The 27,900-nt window shown below is 37.8% G+C and overlaps 1 protein-coding gene across 1 annotated transcript in view; it reads right to left on the bottom strand.

Moving 5' to 3' along the window:
• Positions 1-27,900, bottom strand: part of LOC126418654 (citron rho-interacting kinase) — a 227,854-nt gene that overhangs the window by 92,363 nt on the left and 107,591 nt on the right. The window contains 5 exon segments of the mRNA XM_050085532.1: positions 53-69; positions 71-207; positions 607-760; positions 20,178-20,322; positions 24,214-24,422. Of these exon segments, the coding sequence (XP_049941489.1) occupies positions 53-69; positions 71-207; positions 607-760; positions 20,178-20,322; positions 24,214-24,422 (662 nt within the window).

Consider the following 27,900-nt stretch of genomic DNA (forward strand, 5'->3'; position numbering starts at 1 on the left):
TAATGAAAACTGCATCATAATTCACAAGAGCCAAAAATTAACTTGAAGTCACCTGTGAGAAGGGCTGTGGTGCATGCGAGGAGTGGAGGCCTCTGGTCGAAGTGTGAGCTGCTGAACACTCTGGATGTCCATCGTCTTCTTGGATGCTTTGCCCTGCTTGAGGTATAGATCCGGTAGGCTGACTTTTAGCTGGTATCCCATTAATTGCTGAAAATTAAAAGGGGTATCATACTACATTTCAGTAGTTTCAAGCTGGAAATCTGACCCAGTCGCCACAAGTGTGAGGAAGAACTCAGTGAGAGAAACCAGAAATTCTTCAGGTTAGTGACAGTATATCAGCAAAATTTTTATATAAAATTATTGCTTTCTCTTTAAGGCAAGTCTGCAAAATGCTTCTTAGGCATATTTTCACAGTTACACAGAAACATCTTAAAAACTTTAGTTTTATCCTGATGAAATTTTCTATACTTGTTGCCATAGGAAATGGCTTTGACTGACTAATAAACACTAAAACACACACACACACACACACACACACACACACACACACACACACACACAAACACAAACAAACAGACAAACAAGAATTATTGAAGATAAACTCACAACTCTGTCCTTTCGATTTTTCAGCTGACAGCTGTGACGTAAGGCTCTTGACTCTACTTCGTAGATCCTCCAGTTCCCGCATTGCTCCAGGGGGCATATATTCCTTTTGCCGACCACCACCAGAGGAACCACCGAACAGTTTATCTGTTAAGGTCTAGGTAAGAAAAAATAGAAAAACAAATCCTTTGTTCAACTGACTGTAGCATAGCAGCTCTGTGACTATCTCAATTTCACAGTTTTGCAGGTAAAGCATGGAAGGGGGGGGGGGGGGGGGGGGGGGGAGAGAGAGAGAGAGAGAGAGAGAGAGAGAGAGAGAGAGAGAGGGGGGGGGGGGTAGGGGGAGACAGGTGTGGGGAGAGTGTGATGGGGGAGACAGGGGGTGGGGAGAGTGGGATAGGGGGAGACAGGGGGTGGGGAGAGTGGGAGAGCGCAAACTTCCGTATAGAAGAAAACAAGTTGCTATCAATCATGGATCTTTTTTTAAGGGACAAATGAGGTACATTTCTTACATATAACTATAACCTAATTGTCTCTGAAATACAGTGATGAGCCAAAACATTATGATCACTGCCCATGGTGAGGCTGAATGCCTCCTGGTGGTGCAGCAGGCATGTGACACAGTAAGAAAAGAATGGGCGAGACACAAATGGGTAGTCATTATAGTAAAGATACGGGCTGTACAATTGCAGTGGCCACAGCATCACTGGGTTTTGACTGTGGATCAACAGAAATGTCTTGCCTCGAAAACAAATTGCGCTTCTCGTTTGTTTATTTATTTATTTATTTATTTACACGTCAAGTTCTGTAGGACCTAATTTCCAAGGTCATGGAACATGTCAATACATGAAATTACAACATGAAAGTAATAACAGATGAAAATAAAATGTTTATGAGCCCGAAAAAAGTCAATCCATAAGTTTAAGTAAATGCAATCAACAATTCAATAAGAATCAGCTTAATTTTTCAAGGAACTCCTCCACAGAATAGAAGGAGTGACCCATGAGGAAACTCTTCAATTTCGATTTCAAGCACGTGGATTACTGCTAAGCTTATTGGGCTAGTGAAAAGAAAGATTAAATAAGAAAGAATATAATACATTTATTGGTATACATGTTCCATATTAATCTTCATTTATATGCAATAGAGAAGTTGTTGTGGTCATACGGGGGTGCATTTCTTTTTTTTGGTTAGTGTTTGTCTTTTTTTTTTCTTTAAATATTTGAATCTCTTATTTTTTCTTAATTTGATAAATTTTTAGATTTCTTATTTTTTTTCTTAAAAGTTTTATTCTTGCTTGTTTATTCACTTTTTCTTTGTATTATATGTAAGTTTTGTTAAACTAAATGTTCTTTTTGCAGTAATTTGATTTAATTATAAAGTGATTTGGATTTAACAATTGATTTAGTATCGGCATAATTCGTGCCAGCAGCCGTGATTATACGATTGATACAAGTGAATACTATTGGTTAAAACAGTTGTTTATATTATTAGGGTTAAAATATAAATTTGTAAGGTGAAATGTTAAAATTTATTTGTAGCTCTTTTTACGAATCTGTGAAATTTAAATAATAAACTAGGATTAGATACCCTATTATTTTAAATGTTAATTACACTTACCAGCGTACTATTAGTTAAGGTCTTTAAACCAAAAAATTTGGCGGTATCTCATTCCATTCAGAGGAACCTACCCCGTGATTTATAATACACAACTTACTCTACTAATTTATTTGTTTGTATATCTCTGTTATCAGAGAATCTTTTTAGAGTTATAATTCTCAAGATTTATAATTATAAAATATTTCAGGACAAGTTGCAGCTTATAGTTAAGAGGAGGTGGGTTACAATAGATTTTTGTTTATAATGGATTTGATGGTGAAATACTGTTAATGAAGGTGGATTTGATAGCAATTTAATTTAACTGATATTGGCTCTGAGGTGTGTTCACATCGCCCGTCACTCTCATTGATTATTCCATTTTATTATTTTAAGGTAGCGTCAATTTAGATGAGATAAGTCGTAACACTGCAAATCAGGATATCTTGATTATTTATTTTATTATATTTATTTTTGTTTATTTAATATAAATAATTTTGTTGAATTATGTCTTAGTAAATTTTATAGAACTGATTTTTTAAATTATAGTTTATTGGTAATGTAAGTGTTTTATGAAATATTATTTTAAATTTTTAAAGTAGATTTTATTTATTGTACCTTTTGTATCAGGGATTATCAAAATTTTAGTATTTATTTTACTTGTCTCGATTTGGGTTGATTATAAATAATTTATAGTTAATGTATCATAATTATTATTAAATTATTTATAGAAATGAGATGTTAATCGTTTCCTAAGATATCTAGTTTCTTAAGAAAAAATTTAATTTTTTGAAGTTAATTGTTTTTATTTAATTTTTTAAGTTTAAATATTAACTTATTTATTCTTTAAGGGATAAGCTTTGAAGTTAATAACCTATAATTTGTTTTATAAAAATATAATAGTAAGCTTTAAACCAGCTATCTTTAAGATAACGTTTTAGTTCATTATTTTTTATTTTGATTTTATAATTATTTTAGGTTTTTTATTAGGATTATTAATTTAATTTTAAATTTTTTGTAATAATGATAGAATTAGTATATTTGTATAAAATTTTTACCTTGTAAAATTATTATAAGGAACTAGGCAAAATTGATTTCCGCCTGTTTATCAAAAACATGTCCTGTTGAAAATACTTTGAGGTCTGGCCTGCTCACTGAGCGGATTTTTAAAGAGCCGCGGTATTTTGACCGTGCAAAGGTAGCATAATCATTAGTCTCTCAATTAGTGGCTGGAATGAATGGCTTGATGAGAAATCAACTGTCTCTTAATAAATTTTTGAATTTAACTTTTGAGTCAAAAGGCTTAATTCTTCTTTAGGACGAGAAGAACCTATAGAGCTTAACATTTTACTTTTATATAGTTTTTTGTTTGTTTTTCTATATTTAATGATGATGTTTTGTTGGGATGACATGAAGAATAAATAAACTCTTCATTATTATATCATTGATTTATGTTTGTTGTTTTGAACCATAATTTATGATCATAAGATTAAGTTACCTTAGGGATAACAGCGTAATTGTTTTTGGGAGCTCATAGCAACAAAGCAGATTGCGACCTCAATGTTGGATTAAGAAAATTTTGGGTGCAGGAGCCCACTGATTAGGTCTGTTCGACCTTCAAATTCTTACACGATCCGAGTTCAGACCGGCGTGAGCCAGGTCGGTTTCTATCCTAAGACTATTAATCCATATTAGTATGAAAGGACCATATGGTTAAAATATTGTTTATTATATGATTAATATTAATTAATTTACTATTTTGACAGATTATGTGTTGGATTTAGAATTCATTTATGTAGATTTTTTCTACAAATAGTATTGATACTTTATGATTTATTTATGTTTATTTTAAATTTTCTTTTATTGGTTATTTGTGTTTTAGTTAGTGTTGCTTTTCTAACTTTATTGGAGCGTAAAGTTTTAGGCTATATTCAGATTAGTAAGGGTCCAAATAACGTAGGATTTGTAGGAATCCCACAGCCCTTTAGAGATGCTATTAAGTTGATTTGTAAGGAGCAGCCAATTCCTATTATATCGATTTATTTACTTTATTATTTTTCTCCTGTTTTTTAATTTAATAATTTCTTTGGCTGTTTGAGTAATTTTCCCTTACTTAACTTACATATGTTCTTTTTCTTATGGGTTTTTGTTTTTTTTTGTTGCACTAGATTAGGTGTTTATACCGTTATAATCGCTGGTTGATCTTCTAATTCAAATTATTCTTTATTAGCTTCTCTTCGTTCTGTTGCTCAAACAATTTCATATGAAGTTAGTTTGGCTTTAATTTTATTATCTTTAATTATTTTAATTGGTAGTTTTAACATGTTTCATTTTATAAATTATCAGCTTTATTGTTGATTTATTATTATTTCTTTTCCTTTAGCTTTAGCCTGTTTTGCTTCTTGTTTAGCCTAAACTAACCGTACTCCTTTTGACTTTGCCGAAGGTGAATCTGAGTTAGTTTCAGGGTTTAATATTGAATATGGTGCAGGTGGTTTTACTTTAATTTTTTTAGCTGAGTATACTAGAATTGTTTTTATAAGAATATTATTAGCTTTAATTTTTTAGGTGGTGAGTTTTATTCTTTTATATTTTTTATTAAGCTTGCTATTATATCTTTTGGATTTATTTGAGTTCGGGGTACATTACCACGGTTCCGTTATGATAAGTTAATATACTTAGCTTGAAAAAGTTTTTTACCTTTATTTTTGAATTTTTTTATTTTCTTTGTTGGTTTAAAGATTTTATTTATCTCATTTATTTGGTGAAATTTTTTAAGAAAAGTTAATAGAACAGTTAAACTTCTAGTTTTATGTTTTCAAAACATATGCTTTTTCTAAGCTAATTAACTTATTATTCCTTAATTAGCTTATCTCATGCATTTGCAACATGGATATTAATTAAGAAGTATGTAAAGTAGATAATTGTTAAGATTTGCCTTTCGTCGCCCCCCTAACCTCCGTAACATCCTTGTTAAACCCTACAATATTCCCAGACTACCTTCTCTACCCAGCGGTTCCTACCCCTGTAACCGACCCCGCTGCAAAACCTGCCCCATGCATCCCCCCACAACCACCTACTCCAGCCCCGCTACTGGTAAAACATACACAATTCAAGGCAGGTCCACGTGTGAAACTACACGTCATTTATCAACTGACATGCCTGCACTGCACAGCCTTTTACATCGGCATGACAACAACTAAACTGGCTGAGCGCATGAACGGACACAGACGAACTGTCCGCCTAGGAGATGCCCAATACCCAGTAGCGGAGCATGCCCTCCAGCATAATTCTAGGGACCTAGGAACCTGCCACACCGTATGTGCCATTTGGCTTCTCCCACCCAACACCAGTCCCTCTGAACTGCGGAGATGGGAACTTGCACTCCAACACATCCTTTCATCCGCCATCCCCCTGGACTGAACCTACGTTAAACAACCTCAATCCCATTTACTCTTCAGTCTTCTTCTCTTTCCCTTTCCTCTTTAGCCATTCACGCATCTTTTCATCCTACATAGTTGTGTTTATCTTTACACTATATACCTCTTTACTTCTGTATGCATCCTCTTTGGTTTGAAGCTGGCACAGTACTTACAGTAGAATATCTTTGGCTTCCCTCTCACAACCATGCCTCCATCCTTGCTACCCTCCATATTTTCCTTTCCCTGTTGCTTCATAACCTGGGTTGTGAGTAACTGAATCTCCTTTCCATTCTTCCCTTTTTTTCCCCCCTCTCTCCTCCCCGATGAAGGAACATTTGTTCCGAAAGCTAGGAACGTAAATTTTCGGTTCTGTTTTATGTGTATCTATCGGCTGTACTGAGCTGAGGTAAGTACTGGCCAGCCCCTCAATCTCTTTGTTAGTATTTGTTTCACATCTCATATGAGATTTTCCATTAATCATTAAGATTCTAATTGATAAGAATAATGCAATAACACCTCCTAACTTGTTAGGAATTGATCGTAGAATTGCATATGCAAATAAGAAATATCATTCTGGCTGAATATGAACTGGTGTTACTAATGGATTAGCAGGTACACAATTATCTGGATCTCCTAGGAGGTAAGGATTAATTAAGCATAATATAATTAATAATGATGTTATTAATACAAATGTAATAGAATCCTTGAAAGTAAAGTATGGGTGAAATGGAATTTTTTCGATATCTCCGTTTAGTCCTAACGGGTTATTAGACCCTGTTTGGTGAAGAAAGAATAAATGAATTGCAGCTATAGCTGCAATAATAAATGGTAATACAAAATGGAATTTGAAAAATCTATTTAATGTTGCGTTATCAACAGCAAATGCCGCCCCCCCCCCCCCCCCCCCCCACACACACACCCATTGAACTAAATTTGTTCCTAAATATGGAATTGCTGATAATAAATTAGTAATTACTGTCGCACCTCAAAATGATATTTGACCTCAAGGTATAACATATCCTATAAATGCAGTTGCTATAACTAAGAATAGAATTACTGTACCAATTATTCAGGTGTGTATGTATATATAAAGATCCATAGTAAATTCCTCGTCCTACATTCAAATAAATACAAATAAAAAATATAGGTGCTCCATTTGCATGTAAAGTTCGAATAATTCAACCATTATTTACGTCTCAGCAGATGTGTACTACACTAATAAATGCTATTTCAATATTTGATGTATAACGTATAGCTAAAAATAGTCCAGTTACGATTTGAATTACCAAGCATAACCCTAGCAGGGACCCAAAATTTCATCAAAATGAAATACTTGTTGGTGCAGGTAAATCAACTAAAGAGTTATTAATAATTTTAATTAAAGGACGTCTTAATCGTAAGGGTTTATTCATTAGTAAGGGTTTATTCATTAGTAAATTATCTTATTTTACGAACAGGCCCCTGGTTAATATTAGTGATTTTAACTACTCCTAATAGTGCTAAAAATTAATAAATTATTATTATTATTGTAATAATGAATGTTGGTATGTTATATAATTTTTCTAAAGATATTGTTATTTCTTGATAATTGATTGAATTATCAATATTTATAGTTTCAGTATTTTTGAAATAGTCTATAAATATTGTTATATCTAGGATAATTAATGTCGATATAATAAATACCCATATTGTTAAGGTAATAATTATGGTAATTGATTTAGGTTGAAATATTTCATTTGATGCAATTCTTGTAATATAAATAAATAGAGCTAATATACCACCAAGAAACGTTAAAAATAAAATATATGATAATCAATATCTTTCCATTATTGTTCCTGTTATTAATCCAACTAAAAAACTTTGTAGGATAATGAAAAGCATTATTGATACTGGATGTCTTAATTTCATAAAATTAATATTCATTAAGTTTGATAGTGATATAATTATTATTTTAATCATTTCAGGGGTTAGTTTATTTAAAATATTGATTTTGGGGACCGATGATGGAAGCTTTTCCACCTCTGAAGTTTTAAAAGTGGGGGCTAGACTTATTTCCGGTTTACAAGACCGGTGTTGTTATTTTTTTTAACTATTAAAACTAATGTTTATATTCTCTGTTTTTACTTCTTTGTTGGTTTATTTTGCTAGTGTTTATGTTTTTTCTTCTAAACGTAAACATTTATTGATGGTTCTTCTGAGATTAGAGTATATTGTTCTTTCTTTGTTTATATTAATTATTGTTTTTCTCATTGAGTTTACCTACTTGATCCTCTGCTGCCTTCACCACTTCATCCCTCAGAGCTACCCATTCGTCTTCTACTGTATTTCTTTCTCCCATTCCTGTCAATTGTTCCCTTATGCTGTCCCTGAAACCCTGTACAACCTCTGGTTTAGTCAGTTTATCCAGGTCCCACCTCCTTAAATTCCCACCTTTTTGCAATTTCTTCAGTTTTAATCTACAGTTCATAACCAATAGATTGTGGTCAGAGTCCACATCTGCCCCTGGAAACGTCCTACAATTTAAAACCTGGTTCCTAAATCTCTGTCTTACCATTATATAATCTATCTGATACCTTTTAGTATCTCCAGGATTCTTCCAGGTATACAACCTTCTTCCATACATACACAGCCTTTTCAATAACTTTAGCAAACACTGATAGCATAGAAATAGGTCTAAAACTGTCTAAATTATCCCTTTCTCCCTTTTTATAAAGCGGCTTTACCCCTAAGTACTTTAATCGCTCAGGGAACTGACCATTCCTAAGGAAAAAATTACAAATATGGCTAAATACGGGGCTAACATGCACAGCACAGTACTTTAATATTCTGCTAGGCACTCCATCATATCCATGAGAGTCCTTAGTCTTCAGTGATTTAATTATTGACTCAATCTCCCCCTTGTCCGCATCACAGAGAAGTATATCAGACATCAATCTTGGAAAGGCATTTGCCAAGAAAATTATACGATTCCCTGCAGAAACTAAATTTTTATTCAATTCTCCAGCAATGCTTAGAAAATGACAGTTAAATACTGTACATACATCTGATTTATCAGAAACAGAAATATTTTTACTACAAACTGACTTTATGTCGCCGACCTTGTGCTGCTGACCAGCCACTTCCTTCACAACTGACCATATGGTTTTAATTTTATCCTGTGAATTAGCTATTCTATTTGCATACCACTATTATCCCCCCATGAACCATGGACCTTGCTGTTGGTGGGGAGGCTTGCGTGCCTCAATGATACAGATAGCCATACCGTAGGTGCAACCACAACGGAGGGGTATCTATTGAGAAGCCAGACAAACATGTGGTTCCTGAAGAGGGGCAGCGGCTTTTTCAGTAGCTCCAGGGGCAACAGTCTGGATGATTGACTGATCTGGCCCAGTAACACTGACCAAAACGGCGTTGCTGTTGTGGTACTGCAAACGGCTGAAAGCAAGGGGCAACTACAACCGTAATTTTTCCCGAGGGCATGCAGCTTTACTGTATGGATAAATGATGAGGGCATCCTATTGGGTAAAATATTGCGGAGGTAAAATAGTCCCCCATTCGGATCTCCAGGCGGGGACTACTCAAGAGGGCGTCGTTATCAAGAGAAAGAAAACTGGCGTTCTACGGATCGGAGTGTGGAATGTCAGATCCCTTAATCGGGCAGGTAGGTTAGAAAATTTAAAAAGGGAAATGGATAGGTTAAAGTTAGATATAGTGGGAATTAGTGAAGTTCGGTGGCAGGAGGAACAAGACTCCTGGTCAGGTGAATACAGGGTTATAAATACAAAATCAAATAGGGGTAATGCAGGAGTAGGTTTAATAATGAATAAAAAAAATAGGAGTGCGGGTAAGCTACTACAAACAGCATAGTGAACGCACTATTGTAGCCAAGAGACATGAAGCCCATAGACATGAAGCCCATGCCTACTACAGTAGTACAAGTTTACACGCCAACTAGCTCCGCAGATGATGATGAAATTGATGAAATGTATGATGAGATAAAAGAAATTATTCAGGTAGTGAAGGGAGAAGAAAATTTAATAGTCATGGATGACTGGAATTCGACAGTAGGAAAAGGAAGAGAAGGAAATGTAGTAGGCAAATATGGATTGGGGCTAAGAAATGAAAGAGGAAGCCTCCTGGCAGAATTTTGCAATGAGCACAACTTAATCATAGCTAACACTTGGTTCAAGAATCATAGAAGAAGGTTGTATACATGGAAGAAGCCTGGAGATACTGACAGGTTTCAGATATTTTATGTAATGGTAAGACAGAGATTTAGGAACCAGGTTTTAAATTTTAAGACATTTCCAGGGGCAGATGTGGATTCTGACCACAATCTATTGGTTATGAACTGTAGATTAAAACTGAAGAAACTGCAAAAAGGTGGGAATTTGTGGAGATGGGATCTGGATAAACTGACTAAACCAGAGGTCGTACAGAATTTCAGGGAGAGCATAAGGGAACAATTGACAGGAATGGGGGAAAGAAATACAGTACAAGAAGAATGGATAGCTTTGAGGAATGAAATAGTGAAGGCAGCAGAGGATCAAGTAGGTAAAAAGACGAGGGCTAGTAGAAATCCTTGGGTAACAGAAGAGATACTGGATTTAATTGATGAAAGGAGAAAATATAAAAATGCAGTAAGTGAAGCAGGCAAAAAGTAATACAAACGTCTCAAAAATGAGATCACAGGAAGTGCAAAATGGCTAAGCAGGGATGGCTAGAGGGCAAATGTAAGGATGTAGAGGCCTATCTCACTAGGGGTAAGATAGATACTGCCTACAGGAAAATTAAAGAGACCTTTGGAGATAAGAGAACCACTTGCATGAATATCACTAGCTCAGATGGAAACCCAATTCTAAGCAAAGAAGGGAAGGCAGAAAGGTGGAAGGAGTATATAGAGGGTCCATACAGGGGCGATGTTCTTGAGGACAATATTATGGAAATGGAAGAGGAGGTAGATGAAGATGAAATGGGAGATATGATACTGCGTGAAGAGTTTGACAGAGCACTCAAAGACCTAAGTCGAAACAAGGCCCCGGGAGTAGACAACATTCCATTACAACTACTGACAGCCTTCGGAGAGCCAGTCCTGACAAAAATCTACCATCTGGTGAGGAGGATGTATGAGACAGGTGAAATTCCCTCAGACTTCAAGAAGAATATAATAATTCCAATCCCAAAGAAAGCAGGTGTTGACAGATGTGAAAATTACCTAACTATCAGTTTAATAAGTCACAGCTGCAAAATACTAACGCGAATTCTTTACAGACGAATGGAAAAACTGGTAGAAGCCGACCTCGGGGAAGATCAGTTTGGATTCCGAAGAAATGTTGGAACACGTGAGGCAATACTGACCCTAGGACTTTCCTTAGAAAATAGATTAAGGAAAGGCAAACCTACATTTCTAGCATTTTTAGACTTAGAGAAAGCTTTTGACAATGTTGACTGGACTACTCTCTTTCAAATTCTGAAGGTGGCAGGGGTAAAATACAGGGAGCGAAAGGCTATTTACACTTTGTACAGAAACCAGATGGCAGTTATAAGAGTTGAGGGGCATGAAAGGGAAGCAGTGGTTGGGAAGGGAGTGAGACAAGGTTGTAGCCTCTCCCCGAAGCTATTCAATCTGTATATTGAGCAAGCACTAAAGGAAACAAAAGAAAAGTTCGGAGTAGGTATTAAAATCCATGGAGAAGAAATAAAAACTTTGAGGTTTGCCAATGACACTGTAATTCTGTCAGAGACAGCAAAGGACTTGGAAGAGCAGTTGAAGGGAATGGACAGTGTCTTGAAAGGAGGGTATAAGATGAACATCAACAAAAGCAAAATGAGGATAATGGAATGTAGTCGAATTAAATAGGGTGATGCTCAGGGAATTAGATTAGAAAATGACACACTTAAAGTAGTAAAGGAGTTTTGCTATTTGGGGAGCAAAATAACTGATGATGGTCGAAGTAGAGAGGATATAAAATGTAGACTGGCAATGGCAAGGAAAGGAAAGGAAAGAGTTTCTGAGGAAGAGAAATTTGTTAACATTGAGTATAGAGTTAAGTGTCAGGAAGTCGTTCCTGGAAGTATTTGTACGGAGTGTAGCCATGTATGGAAGTGAAACATGGACGATAAATAGTTTGGACAAGAAGAGAATAGAAGCTTTTGAAATGTGGTGCTACAGAAGAATGCTGAAGATTAGATGGGTAGATCACATAACTAATGAGGAAGTATTGAATAGGATTAGGGAGAAGAGAAGTTTGTGGCACAACTTGACCAGAAGAAGGAATCGGTTGGTAGGACATGTTCTGAGGCATCAAGGGATCACCAATTTAGTATTGGAGGGCAGCGTGGAGGGTAAAAATCGTAGAGGGAGACCAAGAGATGAATACACTAAGCAGATTCAGAAGGATGTAGGTTGCAGTAGGTACTGGGAGATGAAAAAGCTTGCACAGGATAGAGTAGCATGGAGAGCTGCATCAAACCAGTCTCAGGACTGAAGACAACAAGAACAACAACAGCAGCAGCAGCAGCAGCAGCAGGTTAGTGGTGTTAGAAGTTTAGTTACACAACTTCAAATAGGATCTAGTGGGATCAAATGAGGAGCAGTAGGGAAAAAAAGGAAGAAAAACCCCAAGATTGAATGTAATAAAAATGTGTTCTATAAGAGACAGTCAAATGAAAACTGAGCAGCCGCCTTAACGGGACCATGCAATTATTTCATTCAAAAGTAATCACCTCACATGTTAAAGACATTTATGCCACTGGGAGATGAGACGATCAATACAAAACTTTTAAGTGTTACAGGATTTAGGTTAGCATCTCACTTTTGTAGAGCAACATGGGGAAAGGAGGAGTTGTCATAAATTTAAGAACATAGATACTCATGAATTTTGCCTATAACAGCATATGGAAGCATGAGCAACAGACGTAGAATTTCATAAAAAATCCTTCATAATACTAAGTGTATATGAAGCACCTGCAGTTAACCTTTAAACTGTTCATAAACCACCTTGAAGCTGTACTGGCCCATTTAACAACCTAAAACAAAGAAATAGTGGTTACTGGGGACTTCAGTGTAGATTTTCTTTTCCCAATAAGAACTTACGAGTTAGTAACACAATCATTCAACTTAAATCCCACTGTGAAGTTCCCAACTAGGGTAACCAACTGCTCACAAACAGCCATTGATAATATCTTTATAGAAAAGTCCAATGAACAAAATTATATTACAAAATGGCCTCTTAGATCATGACATGCAGTTCCTTCTGTTAAATGTGAATACTGAACAGGATATAAAATCTGTTAAATCTGAACTGAAAATGATAATCAATAAGCTAAAAATTGATTAATTTAGGACACTCCTCAGACATTCACTGGAACGATGTTCACAGTGCTCATGGCATGAATGAAAATTATAACTCTTTTGCTAGTAAAGAAAGTCCTTACCTTATTTGAACACTGTTTTACCCCAAAACTAACCAAGGTTAGAGCAAAGTCTACAAAGAAGCCAATGGATTACTCAAGGAATTGAGGTACCTTGTAAAACAAAAAGAAAACTGCATCTGTCAATCCAATACAGTTCTGATGTTGATGCTATAGCACATTACAAGAAATACCACAAAATATTAAAGACTGTAATACAGACATCAAAGCAAATATATTACAAGGAAAAGATAGTCATATCAGACAGCAAAATAAAGACAATATGGGATATAGTGAAGGAGAAGACCAGTAGAACCAGACATGAAGAGGGGCAAATAGCATTAAGAGTAAATGAGATATTGGAGACAGATGTGTATAGTGTTGCAGAACTTTTTAACAAACATTTTATAATTGTTACTGAAAAGATGGGGTTGTCAGGTTCTGTAGATGCTGCCATGGGATACCTCAGGCCAGACATTTCAAGTAACTTCCATTATACGAATTTGACCCTCACTACCCCGGCAGAAGTAATGTCCATCATAAAATCTTTAAAATCATAAACATCGAGTGAGCATGATGAAATATCAACAAAGTTAATTAAAGAATGTGATTCTGAGTTAAGTAACATATTGAGCTATCTGTGTAACCAGTCGTTTATCAGTGGAATATTTCCTGAATGGTTGAAATATGCTGAAGTTAAACTACTGTTTAAGAAGGGAGATAAAGAAATAAAGTCAAATTTCTGTATAATTTCAATTTTGACAGCATTCTCAAAAATTTTAGATAAAATAATGTACAATCGGCTTTATAACCCTCTTATCACAAATAAGATACTGTCAAAGTCGCAGTTCAGATTTCTAAAGGGTTCTGATATTGAGAAGGCTATCTACACTTACAGTGAAAGTGTATTTAATTAATTAGACAAAAAAATTGCAGGCAACTGGTATATTTTGTGATCTGCCAAAGGCATTTGACTGTGTAAATCACAATATTCTTTAATTAGAAAATTAGGGTGTAGTAGGAAATGCTGCAAAATGGTTTAAATCTTATATCTCTGGCAGGAAACAAAGGGTGTTGTTAGGAAAGGGACATGTATTAAGCTATCACGCATCATCCAACTGGGAACTAACTACATGTGGGGTCCCACAAGGTTCCATCATAGGACCCTTACTTTTTCTTGTGCATATCAATGACCTTTCGTCAGTAACATTACCAGATGCCAAGTTTGTTTTGTTTACTAATGATACAAACATCGCAATAAATAGAAAATCAAGTGTACTCTTAGGAAGATCGGCTAATAAAATATTTGTGGACATTAATCACTGGTTCCCAGCCAATTCTTTGTCACTAAACTTTGAAAAAACACACTACATGTAGTTCAGAACTTGTAAGGGGGTTCCCACGAGCATTTGCCTACCATATAACGACAAGCAGATAGAAGAAGTGGACAGTGTTAAATTCTTGGGATTACAGCTTCATAATAAATTCAACTGGGAGGAGCACACAATATAACTGCTGAAGTGTCTAAACAAACCTCTACTTGCAATGCAAATTCTATCAGATATGGGGGATATAAAAGTGCAAAAGCTGGCATACTATGCTTACTTTCATTCCATGTCATCAAATGGGATTGTTTTTTGGGGTAATTCATCAATCCAAGGTAAAGTTTTCCAGGCACAAAAACGTGCAATAAGAGTTATACAGTGGCGGTCAAAATAATAGAGCCACCTGGCAAAGGTTTGGAATAAAGTGCACATTTATTACTTGACATGTTTGAACTATGATGGAAACCATTACAACCGAGTCACATTGTACTATAGTCAGTTATATCGATAACACAACACAAAATAATCAGTAATAATCGATAATATTCAAAAGAATACCAGACCACAGGGTCAAAAAAATAGAGCCAATTGAAACAAATATATTGTACTTGATCTCAGTCTTATGAAACGTACAGGAACAGTCTTTTTTGCATAGGACTGCATTAGTACTTCGTGGGGTAACCCTTATTTTTGAGGATTGCCCTGCACCTCTTACCCATAGAGTCTACTAAACGCCTGCATTCGTCACTACTGATCGCATACCAGGCTCTCTGGATTTCTTCCCACAGTTTTTCTGACGATGTAGCTTTTGAGCGGTCAATTCTCTTGTCTAAGATCTCCCATAAGTTCTCAATGGGTGATGCGTCAGGGGACTGAGGTGGCCACTCTAATACTTCGATATTGTGCTCTTGAACAAACTGCCTTATGATCCTTGCAGTATGCTTTGGATCGTTATCGTGCTGAAATTTCCATTTCAGCGGCATTTCCTCTTCAGCATAAGGCAGCATCACATTTGCCAAGATGTCTTTGTACATTTCTGCGTTCATTATGCCGTTGATACGGTGTATTGGACCAATGCCGTACCACGAAAAACATCCCCATACCATAACACTTCCGCCACCGTATTTCACAGTTTTTAAAGTGTACTTGGGATTAAATTCCTGGTTTGGTGGGCGGCGCACATAGACTTTTCCGTCTGAGGCAAACCTATTAAACTTGGATTCATCGGACCAAAGGATGTTCCTCCACCAAGTATTAGGTTTTTGTTCATTTCTCCGGGCAAAGGCTAACCTTTTCCGAACATTAGCTTGTGAAACATGTGGCTTCTTTCTTGCAATGCGCCCATTCAATTTTGCAGATCTCCGTCGTCTTTGAATCGTTGAGGTTGATGGTTGAACATCATGTTCGTCGCTAAACAAAATGGCTTTCAGTCGTGGTGTTGACAAAAATGGGTCTTTCTTCACTTCCCTAGTGATGAGTGTGTCTACGCGAGGAGTAGTTACACGAGGTCGCCCCCTGTTCTCCACCTGCGGCTTTCTTTGTTTTGACCGTCTCATGGCGTTCTGGACTCGTTTTCGCGAAACGTGCAAGACATTGGCTATTTTATTCATGGACATCCCACTTTTGAACATCCGGAACATTACTATATGCTCATCTTCACTGGTATGCTTTGCTCTGCCCATCTAGACGAATGTAAACAAAACCACACGTCAATTTACATACAAAACAACTGCATAAAAATCAATTTAAAGGCACATGTGTAAAGCGGCTCTATTATTTTGACCCATAAGATTCTTACCTTTATGCCTCTTTTCACACGTCTAGCTCAAACGCTTCCTTTCGGACGACTAAAGATAGCAGCAACGTCTTCCCTGATGTTGTCTACAAGGGACTGACAACACGGCACTCGTGGCGATTTCGCGAACTAATAGATATCCTAGTTCTTAATCTCGTCAATAGAGGTGGCTCTATTATTTCGACCGCCACTGTATGTGGTGTGAACTCAAGAACATCCTGCACAGGCCTGTTTGGGGAACTAGGGATACTAACAACTGCTTCCCATTATATTTATTACTCATTGAAATTTCTCATTAAAAATATATCACTTTTTCAAACCAACAGCTCAGTTCATGGAATTCATACTAGAAATAAGAATAATCTGCACAAGGATTTAAAGTCACTTACTCTTGTACAAAAAGGTGTGCATTATTCCGGAACACACATTTTCAGTAACTTGCCAGCAACCATAAAAAGCTTAACAACCAATAAAATTCAGTTTAAGAGAATCCTAAAGGAATTATTGGTGGCCAACTTCTACTCCACTGATTAATTTCTCAGGAGAACCAACTGATTGTGTATAACTTCTGTACCATTGCAGTGCAGTAATGTGTCCATTGTAAATAAGTATTGTAGTAGTACTATTAATACATTTATTACCTTACAAATAAAAACATTGTTTAATTGTAAATTCAAAGCATTAATGCAATCTTAGTAAATGAGTGTTGTAACATGATCCTTTCATATAGTGTTTTCTTTTTTTTAAAAAAAAGACGCTCATTCCACTTGGGACCTGTGCAAGGTACATTAGCTTATTTGTTTTAGTTGTAAATATTTGTCATGTATTATTGTTTTTCTGACACGTTCTACATCCTGGAGGACATCCTCACTAAGGATTAATTGAAATGAAAGTAAATATAATCTAATCCTGTTTCATACAACACGGTCAGCTGCTGACTGATCCACAACACTGATCCACAACTGCACAAACTCTTGCACTTCATCGTTTGACTGAAACAGACATCCTTGCAGGTCTATTTTTTATGTCGCCAAAGATGTGAAATCACACAGTGAACCATCCAGGCTGTACAGCGGGTGTTGCAGTGCTTCCCAACCAAATCGTTGAAGTGTAGCCTTCGTCCAATTGGCAGTGTGAGGGTGGGCGCTATGAGGCAAAAGGACAATTCTGCTGAACAGCATACCTGGGAGTTTTTACTTTATAGCAGGTCACAGTTTCTGCAAAGTGTCTTCATCATGCTGCACACTGATTGTGGTTCCACGCTTGAGCATAGGGCCCCTAGAGTCAAAGAGGGAAGTCGTCATGACCTTACCAGAGCTTGTGTGAACAGCTTTGGATTTCTCTGGAGGGGGAGATGAGGGATGTTTCCACAGTTGGCTTTGCCGTTTGCCTTCAGGGTCATGGTGCCACCATGTAAGGTCATTACGACCATCTCCCTGGACTACAGGGGCCCTCTGCTCATTGAGTTCCTGAGCGTCAAACCACAATCAATGCGCAAAGCTAAAAGGACACTTCACAGTAACTGTGGCACACCATTTAATCATATCACAGCATTCGTCTGTCATATGGAATCATCCTGTTGCACGATAAAGTCTGCCTGCACCCTGCCATCGGATGAAGGCTAGCCCAGATTATTCACCATGTGATTTTCCTATCTTTGGCAACCTGAAGAAAGATGTACGTGGACATCAGTTTGTCATCATTTGATGGTCACATTTCAGTGGGTGTTTGGTTCTCATTTGACTGCCCATCATTCTTCAGAGTAACAGAGCAGTGAGGAAATTTAGATGTAGGCTTCATATAAGCAAGAAAATTAGAAATAATCTTAAGTAATAGCAAGACTAGTTTCAAAAATAAACAATAGATTTTTTGGGGAAATAGTACAGGTCTGTGTGTTAACACACTTTCTGATCATGAGGAAGAACAGTTCGTTAAAGAATTAAAGATGGTGACAAATGGCAGCAATTCCCGGTATATGGAAAAATGGAAGATTTTACAGGGAAAATGGAACAAGAACTGAAGAACCATTTTTCAGTGAGAAACATTGGGTATGCTACTGGAAATGACAAGGCAGGTTATATGTTGTCAGAATTTGCTAAAGAAAACAGGTTTGCACTGAACACATTCTCCCAGAAGGAAACAGAATGGTAATTGACATGGCAAAGACCAAACAGAAGTACAAAAGTAATCTGGTGATTTGAAGAAACAGTAAAGATATTTTACAGCATGTGGAAGTCAAACTGCTTCAGAAGCAGAGCAAACACACACAAAAAGCTAGAAAGAAAGGCTCATCATGTAGAAAGTCAGAAATCAAATAGTGGAAAGTCCAGGCTGGAATATCAACACCATGAGAAGGATAGATTGCTGCTCATTGTAAAGATGACACAAATTGCAGACAGGCACAACATATATACTGTGACACATTTACCTATTGACCAAAGCCTTCTTCAGAAAAGAACAGAAACACACACACACACACACACACACACACACACACACACACACACACACACACACTCTTTCTTCATATATACATGACCACTCATCATTCAACAAATGGATGATCACTCTCTCCAGCTGCTTCGTGTTTTGCATAAACAACTTTGTTAAAAAGTACAGTTTCGTCTATTTTGCTGGTACAGTAAAAGGAAAGCAAAAGTAAAGAAAAATCTGTATGTAAAGCAAAATTGTGTCTGTGTGTCTTAACAGTTTTGGTAATGACAATGTTACAAGGACTGTCAATTCAAAAACAATTAATAAACCGAAGGCTGCCAATTGATCAATGGAGAGACGTATGATGAAACTGCCAGTAGTAATCAAGTTGGTGGGGAAAGACAGTTATGGCTATAACAAAAACGTAATGGAAGTGGAGATGGACTGGGATAAGAAAATACCAAGATTGCCACCTAATGGAAGGTGGGTGGGTGGCATTAGAAAATATGCAGTAGCCACATGGTTGTGTGTCACAGAATGCAACAATGGACAGTAACCAGAGAAGGGCTTTTCAAACAGTGGATGAGAAATGGCTGCTGGTGCTGCTGCTAATCATGACAAGGCATATTTTCTCAAATGTGGGAAGCGACATGTGAAATAATTTATCACAAAATGTCTTTGAGCATATAAAGGGTTTCCACAAGTTACAAAAGTATACTGTTGCTTACGGATTATTACACGACCCCAATATTATTGCACTTAGCCTCCTGTGACCGTTATTAGAAACGCGCAGTGAAGTTACAGTAAACAAGTCAGCGGCTAAGGAAAACACATTGCATTGTGAATGATTTCAAGACAGTTGTGCATATACTATCAAATGGTTCAGTGTGACTTCATGAAATATAACAATAAAAATTCACAATAAGCTGACTTTAGTGCCCACAACCCTAAGTGAACTAATATTGTGGTCGACTAATATAAAAGTGGCAGAATAACTTCAGGCGCGACTCACAGAGGACACAATAAGAAACATTTCCAAATGGGAATCCTACATATTTTATAAAAAGTTATGATATTGGCACAAGCTTTTTAACACACAATGCACAAGCACTTTAAGGTATTGGAGGAATTATTTGTTTTTCAAAGCAATGAGGCATTTTTTAAGATCACTTCAAAGTCCTTTGGAAGATAAGTAAACCAACAATACATTTTTTAATATTTCATAAAAATAAACAGAAAAGTTGCTAATTACACGGACCAATACGTATATACAAAACCGAGTAATGCATGTAAAGTTTCAATGTGCAGAATTCAGTACTGGCCTATATATTTAGAACAGCTATTTATTTGTGGGATGTTTGAAACTAAACATTAATAAGGGTGACAATTGTACTATTTCCCCAAGCTCTCTCTTCAATAGCTCTCAAATCCTTCCATAAAAAAAATCATCTCTTAATTTAGAAAGCTACGGTTATCTCAGTAGCAAATAAAATTACAAATACTAACCATACTGAAAACTAATGTCCATTTTATTACTAAAAATTCATCTACTGTGTATTTCAAAATTTTCAGACAGCGTAATAACCGTACCTTCTTTTTCTTGGAATATTTTTCCAAGTTTGTTTGCAAGTGTAGAATTAGCTTCTCTTGTTGTCGTATCTTTGACTCTGCCTTTAGCTCCTCATACTTGTACGCCACCTGCGTTTCTTCTAATTTAGCGTGCAGTTCAGCGATCCTGTAAGCCCAAAGGAAGACGAAGTTTACACAAGAATAAACAGAAACAAAAATATCCTACACAGTCATGACAATATATTTCCCAGTATTGGAAGAAAGCTAAATGGCTACAATATGAAGTAATCTCGTCATTTTATTCAAGTGGAGGAGCACAGGCATATTAAAAGGCTCTCTCTCTCTCTCTCTCTCTCTCTCTCTCTCTCTCTCTCTCTCCTCTCTCGTCACTGTCACTGTCATACTCTCACTCTCACTCACACAGGCTGTCTGTTGTAAAATATTACTTTTGTATTATGGTAAGCCAAGCATATACTTGCTCTATCTTTGTAAACTGCATGTGAAACTAGACTGTAATGCTAAATTTGGACAATCATTCAAAATGTAACAAGGTGAACAACTGTCAACAACAGCCAAGGTGGAAAGATTCAAAATACCTTTTAAGTAATGTAATGCTACTAAATTGTCTGAAATTCATCTCTAAGGCATTAAGCAGTATGCTTGTTACATTTTAATTGAAACAGTGTGACCTGAACTACTATTTTTTTTTTTTTTTTTTTTGCTTAAGGTTTACATTTGTCCATTGCAACAATTTTCACATTTCCTGCAGGTGCTGATTACTACTATGGCATGTAGCAGTTACAGTTCAGTTCTTCTTGCAAAGGGAATCCTGGCAAACACACGTGGGACAATACTGTGGATAAAAGAACTGAACAGCTAAAAGTTGTGGAGGGAAGAGAACTAATTAAAAATGCACCTAAATTATTAATAGTTATACAGGAAAGTGGCTTCAGTACAGTACAGCCAATTACGGCACAGGAATCAAGACATGAAAAGGTACAAGAGAAACAGTCATTGAAGAAGTTTAGGTAGCAGAGGGAATCGAAGGAACAATTTTTCGTAGCAAACATATGAACTCAATGGAGTCAAATCAAACACCACTCGTGGCTTGTATTAAAGACTGGCCTACAGTGTGTCGAACTAGTAAAACTTTTTATCTCTGTAAACTGTCATAGAATGGTAGCACTATGTGGGTCTACTTCCATTTCATGTCTACATCCCCTCAGTCTGGGTAAATACTCTAAAATCGCTACATAAGATGAAACTAGAATGAAATTTTTTCACTCTGCAGCAGTGTGTGCGCTGATATGAAACTTCTTAGGCTGTGGCTAAGCCATGTCTCCACAATATCCATTCTTCCAGGAGTGCTAGTTCTGCAAGGTATGCAGGAGAACTTATGCGAAGTTTGGAAGGTAGGAGACGAGGTACTGGTGGAATTAAAGCTGTGAGGACAGGGCATGAGTCGTGCTTGGGTAGCTCAGTAGGTAGATCACTTACCTGCGAAAGGCAAAGGTCCCGAGTTCGAGTCTCGGCCTGACACACAGTTTTAACCTGCCAGGAAGTTCCATAAGCTGAAACTAGTTGCACAACAGAGGCGGTTTTAATACAGTAAATGTTACAGCCTAAGTTGACAAATGTAATTATTCAACAAATGGATGAGGTGTCCACTATAAAAAAGAAATTTCTGGGAAGTATAATAGGAGTGTTGTGGTTAGATAGATGAAACAAAAGAGTGAGAGACCTACTAGAAAAGAAACCTTTGAAAAGTAAACTAGAAACATCAAGGATGGAGCGGTGTGGGGACACAAGAAGAAAAGAAGGGGTGATGGTAGCAAAGCAGGTTGCAAGGGAAGAGAGACAGGAATCCCACTGGACAGATGACCAAAGGAATGTAAGAAAAATGGAGAAGGAATGGAATAGGGAAATAATTGGCATCATAGCGAAGAGGATTTTGTTTCCAGCAGACACAGCCCATGGGTTTCAAATTGTTCAAGGTGATATTTTCATTTTATTGTTATTTTCTTCTAACCACATTTCTTAATCATTTTGATTAATTCAGCTTATTCTGTCATGTCCGTATTACTGTTTTGTAAAAATTCTCACTTTCTCTTTAATATTAGCCTGGTTCCATTTGATATTTTCTTTTAATTTGCTCTTTTTGTGGCCACAATTTACTTTGTGTTTACTTTTGTTGAGTACAGGCCCCTTTTGTATGTGTCCTTTATAATTTTAATTTTATAAGATTCTGGACTCTTCACTTAATGTGGAATAACTTCATATTCTTAAATCAGGTGCCATAAACTACAGTTCAGATTTTCTGTCTGTATCTACTTTTACTCAGTATTTTAACATTTACAGTTACCTGACCTCAAAGTCCTTCAGGATTGTCACAGGCCGCACAATTTCTTTATTGTTACCTAAAACTTAGGGGGGTTATACTTTTTGTTCCATATGGTCTCACTTAAGTATACTTCCTCCCTTGCTTTCTTCTGGAAGAAAGAGTTGAGAACAAACATGTTCTACTTGGTAAATTCTACTAATGTATGACTCCTGCCATGACTGGTACCATATAAGTTTCTCACTGAAAAATTGTTCTTTCTATATAGCAGAGATGCTGAGTCGCAGATAGGCACAACAAAAAGACTGTCACAAATAAATAAAGTTTGGTCAGTACACACACACACACACACACACACACACACACACAGTCTCCACTGATTGCTATTCCGATTTTAATTTCATTTAGTTTCCACTATTTCATTCTCAATAACTGACCATACCACTGTAGTCTGTGCTTTCCTACATCATTAATAGGCATTTTGATGCCAGCTTCAGTCCTATTCATTTCATTTCCTTTATTTCTCATCTTACTCCTTTGACTTTTAGTTCTGAAAAAGACTCATTTGCGTAGCCAGAAATTTTCTTTCATCTTTACCTAAGAGGGTGTATATTTACAGGACCCAAGTCAGAACTTGTGTAAACTAAATATGGAGCATGGTTAATTTAACTTTGTTATCCCACAGCAGCTTTCTGACTTGGCTGTAGAAATGTTAGGCATTTTGTACCCTGTCTAGTATGTTTTGTTCTGCTGTATTGTTCAGTTTTTTTTATGCAAAAGTAGCTTCATTCATCATCCTCAATATGTCCCCTCATGAACAGCTATCACAAAAAGTGTGACCATCCCGAATCTGTGATTTAAATCCTTTGAAAGTCTGCATGTTGCTGACTAGCCATGCATTCTAGTTCTAAGCCTACAGCTTAAATGAGTGATTTTTTAAATATTTTTGTGGGACTGGCTCAATTACTGCATAATAGAATTTGGGTATCCATGTGCCAGTCGACACTACTCTGAACAGTTGGGTGTTATTGTTGAGCTTACCTGTATAATGCAGGATGGCCATTACAACAAGAACTGCAGCTCACATCTGAGAAGAAAAAATAACTAGGTGACAAGAGTGTCTGACCATTACTTGTCTTTGGCAGAAAACGTTCATCTTACTATTGATGAAAACATTTAGCAGTAGATGAAAACAATACCTAACTTTCAGAGTTTTTAGTTCCTTCCTCAGTGAGGAAAGTGGAATCGGTTGGGGAAGGTTCAAAAGGAAGGCCAGGTCACTTTGATATCTAGCATCACTTGTGAGGACAATGAAAGACCAATGTCGTCCACTTAATGGTTGTCTCCTCTCACCTTAAAACTAGGGCATACCTCTCATCCTGGTATCCGAGTATCATGTAATGGTTATGTCACTTGCTTTAAGTAGTCTAGGAAAATTAAAGGAAATTTTTAATTTGAACAGGTAGTCTAGGTTTCATACTTTGTTAGTGATGATTAATTGCACTTTTATTTTTGTCACTGCATTGGACATAACACTTCTGATGCAATGAGTGGGCACAAAGAAAATACGCAACTACACTGACTAAGAATTCCTGACAGCTTTGGAACAACAGACAAGGAGCAACTGAGTTTGGGAGAACTCCTCAAAGAAGATATTGACTACCAATAAGCCATGTAAGAAGAGGTTGTACTCAAATTAAAACTGAAGTCTGAACTCACCTAGTCTCAGCACACTGGACAGCAATAGCAGCATTTTCAAGTTGTTTGTTTAGTTCACAACCGGACTCTCGCATACCATGTATTTGTGTGAGTCTCTGACTTATCTCTTCTTTCAGCATGCAGTTTTCTTCTTGCAGACCTTTAACTTGCCTCTGTAATGTTTTTACAGCTGCTTCGGCCTCGTGGTTATTCTCCTGAAGATCTGTTACCTTTGAAAATACAAAATGATTTACCCACCATTTATTACGTAGATCTGTAAGAAATTCTAGGAATGAGTAGAAGCAACACTTACTATTAACAAACTATATATCAAATTATGAATATAATAGAGGGAAACATTCCACGTGGGAAAAATATATCTAAAAACAAAGATGATGTGACTTACCAAACGAAAGTACTGGCAGGTCGATAGACACACAAACATACACACAAAATTCAAGCTTTCGCAACAAACGGTTGCTTCATCAGGAAAGAGGGAAGGAGAGGGAAAGACGAAAGGATGTGGGTCCCAAGGGAGAGGGCAAGAAACCACTCCAATCCCGGGAGCAGAAAGACCCACCCTAGGGGGAAAAAAGGACAGGCATACACTCGCGCGCAACACACACACACACACACACACACACACACACACACACACACACACACACACACACACAAAAAAAAAAGAAACAGACATTTGAAAATGTCTGCTTGTGTGTGTGTGTGTGTGTGTGTGTGTGTGTGTGTGTGTGTGTGTGTGTGTGCGCGTGCGCGTGTGCGCGCGAGCGAGTGTATGCCTGTCCTTTTTTCCCCCTAGGGTGGGTCTTTCCGCTCCCGTGATTGGAGTGGCTCCTTGCCCTCTCCCTTGGGACCCACATCCTTTCGTCTTTCCCTCTCCTTCCCTCTTTCCTGATGAAGCAACCGTTTGTTGCGAAAGCTTGAATTTTGTGTGTATGTATGTGTTTGTTTGTGTGTCTATCGACCTGCCAGCACTTTCATTTGGTAAGTCACATCATCTTTGTTTTTAGATATATATATCAAATTAAGATGACAATGTTGTGGTCTTCAGTCTGAATTGATGCATCTTTACACTCGAGTCCATCCTGTGCAAGCCTTTTAAACTCTGTACAACTATTGCAATCTACATCCATTGGAAATTGTCTACTGTGTTCAAATGTTTCTCCCCCTCCAGAAATTTTTACCTCTCACACTTTTCTCCAGTTCCAAATAAATTGTTCTTTGATGGCTCACAGTGGGTCCTCTCAACCTATACCTTCTTTCAATCAAGTCATGAAAAATCTTTTTGTCCCCACATTGTAAAGTATCTCTTTATTAGTTATTCGATATTTAAACCTATCAATAAAAATATTCAGTAAACCCACATTTTATATGCCTGTGCTGTTCGAAGTTCACATTTCAAAGCGAACATCTGTGTACTAGTGCAAAGGCGTTCAAGAAGCTTCCCCCTAACAGGTCAATAAGCCTACACCCAACAAACCAAGAAATTGAGAATCCATATGGGTTCAGAATAAAACTGTAAACATAGCTTATCAAACACTCAGTAATCTGATTATCATGATTCACACATTACACTTATGTTCTGCTGAGAAGCAGCTATGTTTATTATCAACAGACTTTCACTATTGAGTCGTACAGATAAGTACTGTTCTACGATAAATGTCAATATGGTGATGTCAAATACACTCCTGGAAATTGAAATAAGAACACCGTGAATTCATTGTCCCAGGAAGGGGAAACTTTATTGACACATTCCTGGGGTCAGATACATCACATGATCACACTGACAGAACCACAGGCACATAGACACAGGCAACAGAGCATGCACAATGTCGGCACTAGTACAGTGTATATCCACCTTTCGCAGCAATGCAGGCTGCTATTCTCCCATGGAGACGATCGTAGAGATGCTGGATGCAGTCCTGTGAAACGGCTTGCCATGCCATTTCCACCTGGCGCCTCAGTTGGACCAGCGTTCGTGCTGGACGTGCAGACCGCGTGAGATGACGCTTCATCCAGTCCCAAACATGCTCAATGGGGGACAGATCCGGAGATCTTGCTGGCCAGGGTAGTTGACTTACACCTTCTAGAGCACGTTGGGTGGCACGGGATACATGCGGACGTGCATTGTCCTGTTGGAACAGCAAGTTCCCTTGCCGGTCTAGGAATGCTAGAACGATGGGTTCGATGACGGTTTGGATGTACCGTGCACTATTCAGTGTCCCCTCGACGATCACCAGTGGTGTACGGCCAGTGTAGGAGATCGCTCCCCACACCATGATGCCGGGTGTTGGCCCTGTGTGCCTCGGTCGTATGCAGTCCTGATTGTGGCGCTCGCCTGCACGGCGCCAAACACGCATACGACCATCATTGGCACAAAGGCAGAAGCGACTCTCATCGCTGAAGACGACACGTCTCCATTCGTCCCTCCATTCACGCCTGTCGCGACACCACTGGAGGCGGGCTGCACGATGTTGGGGCGTGAGCGGAAGACGGCCTAACGGTGTGCGGGACCGTAGCCCAGCTTCATGGAGACGGTTGCGAATGGTCCTCGCCGATACCCCAGGAGCAACAGTGTCCCTAATTTGCTGGGAAGTGGCGGTGCGGTCCCCTACGGCACTGCGTAGGATCCTACGGTCTTAGCGTGCATCCGTGCGTCGCTGCGGTCCGGTCCCAGGTCGACGGGCACGTGCACCTTCCGCCAACCACTGGCGACAACATCGATGTACTGTGGAGACCTCACGCCCCACGTGTTGAGCAATTCGGCGGTACGTCCACCCGGCCTCCCGCATGCCCACTATACGCCCTCGCTCAAAGTCCGTCAACTGCACATACGGTTCACGTCCACGCTGTCACGGCATGCTACCAGTGTTAAAGACTGCGATGGAGCTCCGTATGCCACGGCAAACTGGCTGACACTGACGGCGGCGGTGCACAAATGCTGCGCAGCTAGCGCCATTCCACGGCCAACACCGCGGTTCCTGGTGTGTCCGCTGTGCCGTGCGTGTGATCATTGCTTGTATAGCCCTCTCGCAGTGTCTGGAGCAAGTATGGTGGGTCTGACACACCGGTGCCAATGTGTTCTTTTTTCCATTTCCAGGTGTGTATGTATCAAAAGAAGTTGTACAGCACTAAATCATTGTAATAGAAGAAGCAGAAGAACCCAACCCAACCGAACCCCACTGAATAGCAGTATTCCAGCTACATTACTGTGTTAACAAAAGTCATCAATATTTGAAAATGTAATGTAATTGGATAGATCTGCAATTAGATAGTTACATTATTGTGTTATACTTAGCTAGAATAAGCACAAACAGTTTGCAGTAGTTTAACAGTTGTATATTATATGAATCTTTTATTTATTTCTTTAGATATAAAGGTAAGATGTCCCCTTCAAATGTCAAAGATACTTCATTTTATCATTTAGTTCAAGTATCCTTTGACCCATTCTGTGATCTCCATGATTGGGTCCACAGAAAGAACAAAAATCCTTTCAAATAAATTACAAAGCCATCAAAGTGCACAGAAGTTTGTCAAACCATCCACATAAGTCCTCCCATACCACCATAATGTGTTATGGTGCACACAAAACTGGATTGTTCTATGCAAATAGTAACTGGCAGTTACCCAGTTATGGTGTTATGGTTGGACTTATGTGGATGGATTGATAATGGACATAAGTCCTAAACT

This window comes from Schistocerca serialis, chromosome 9 (assembly GCF_023864345.2).
Source record: "Schistocerca serialis cubense isolate TAMUIC-IGC-003099 chromosome 9, iqSchSeri2.2, whole genome shotgun sequence".
NCBI classification, from domain to species: domain Eukaryota; kingdom Metazoa; phylum Arthropoda; class Insecta; order Orthoptera; family Acrididae; genus Schistocerca; species Schistocerca serialis.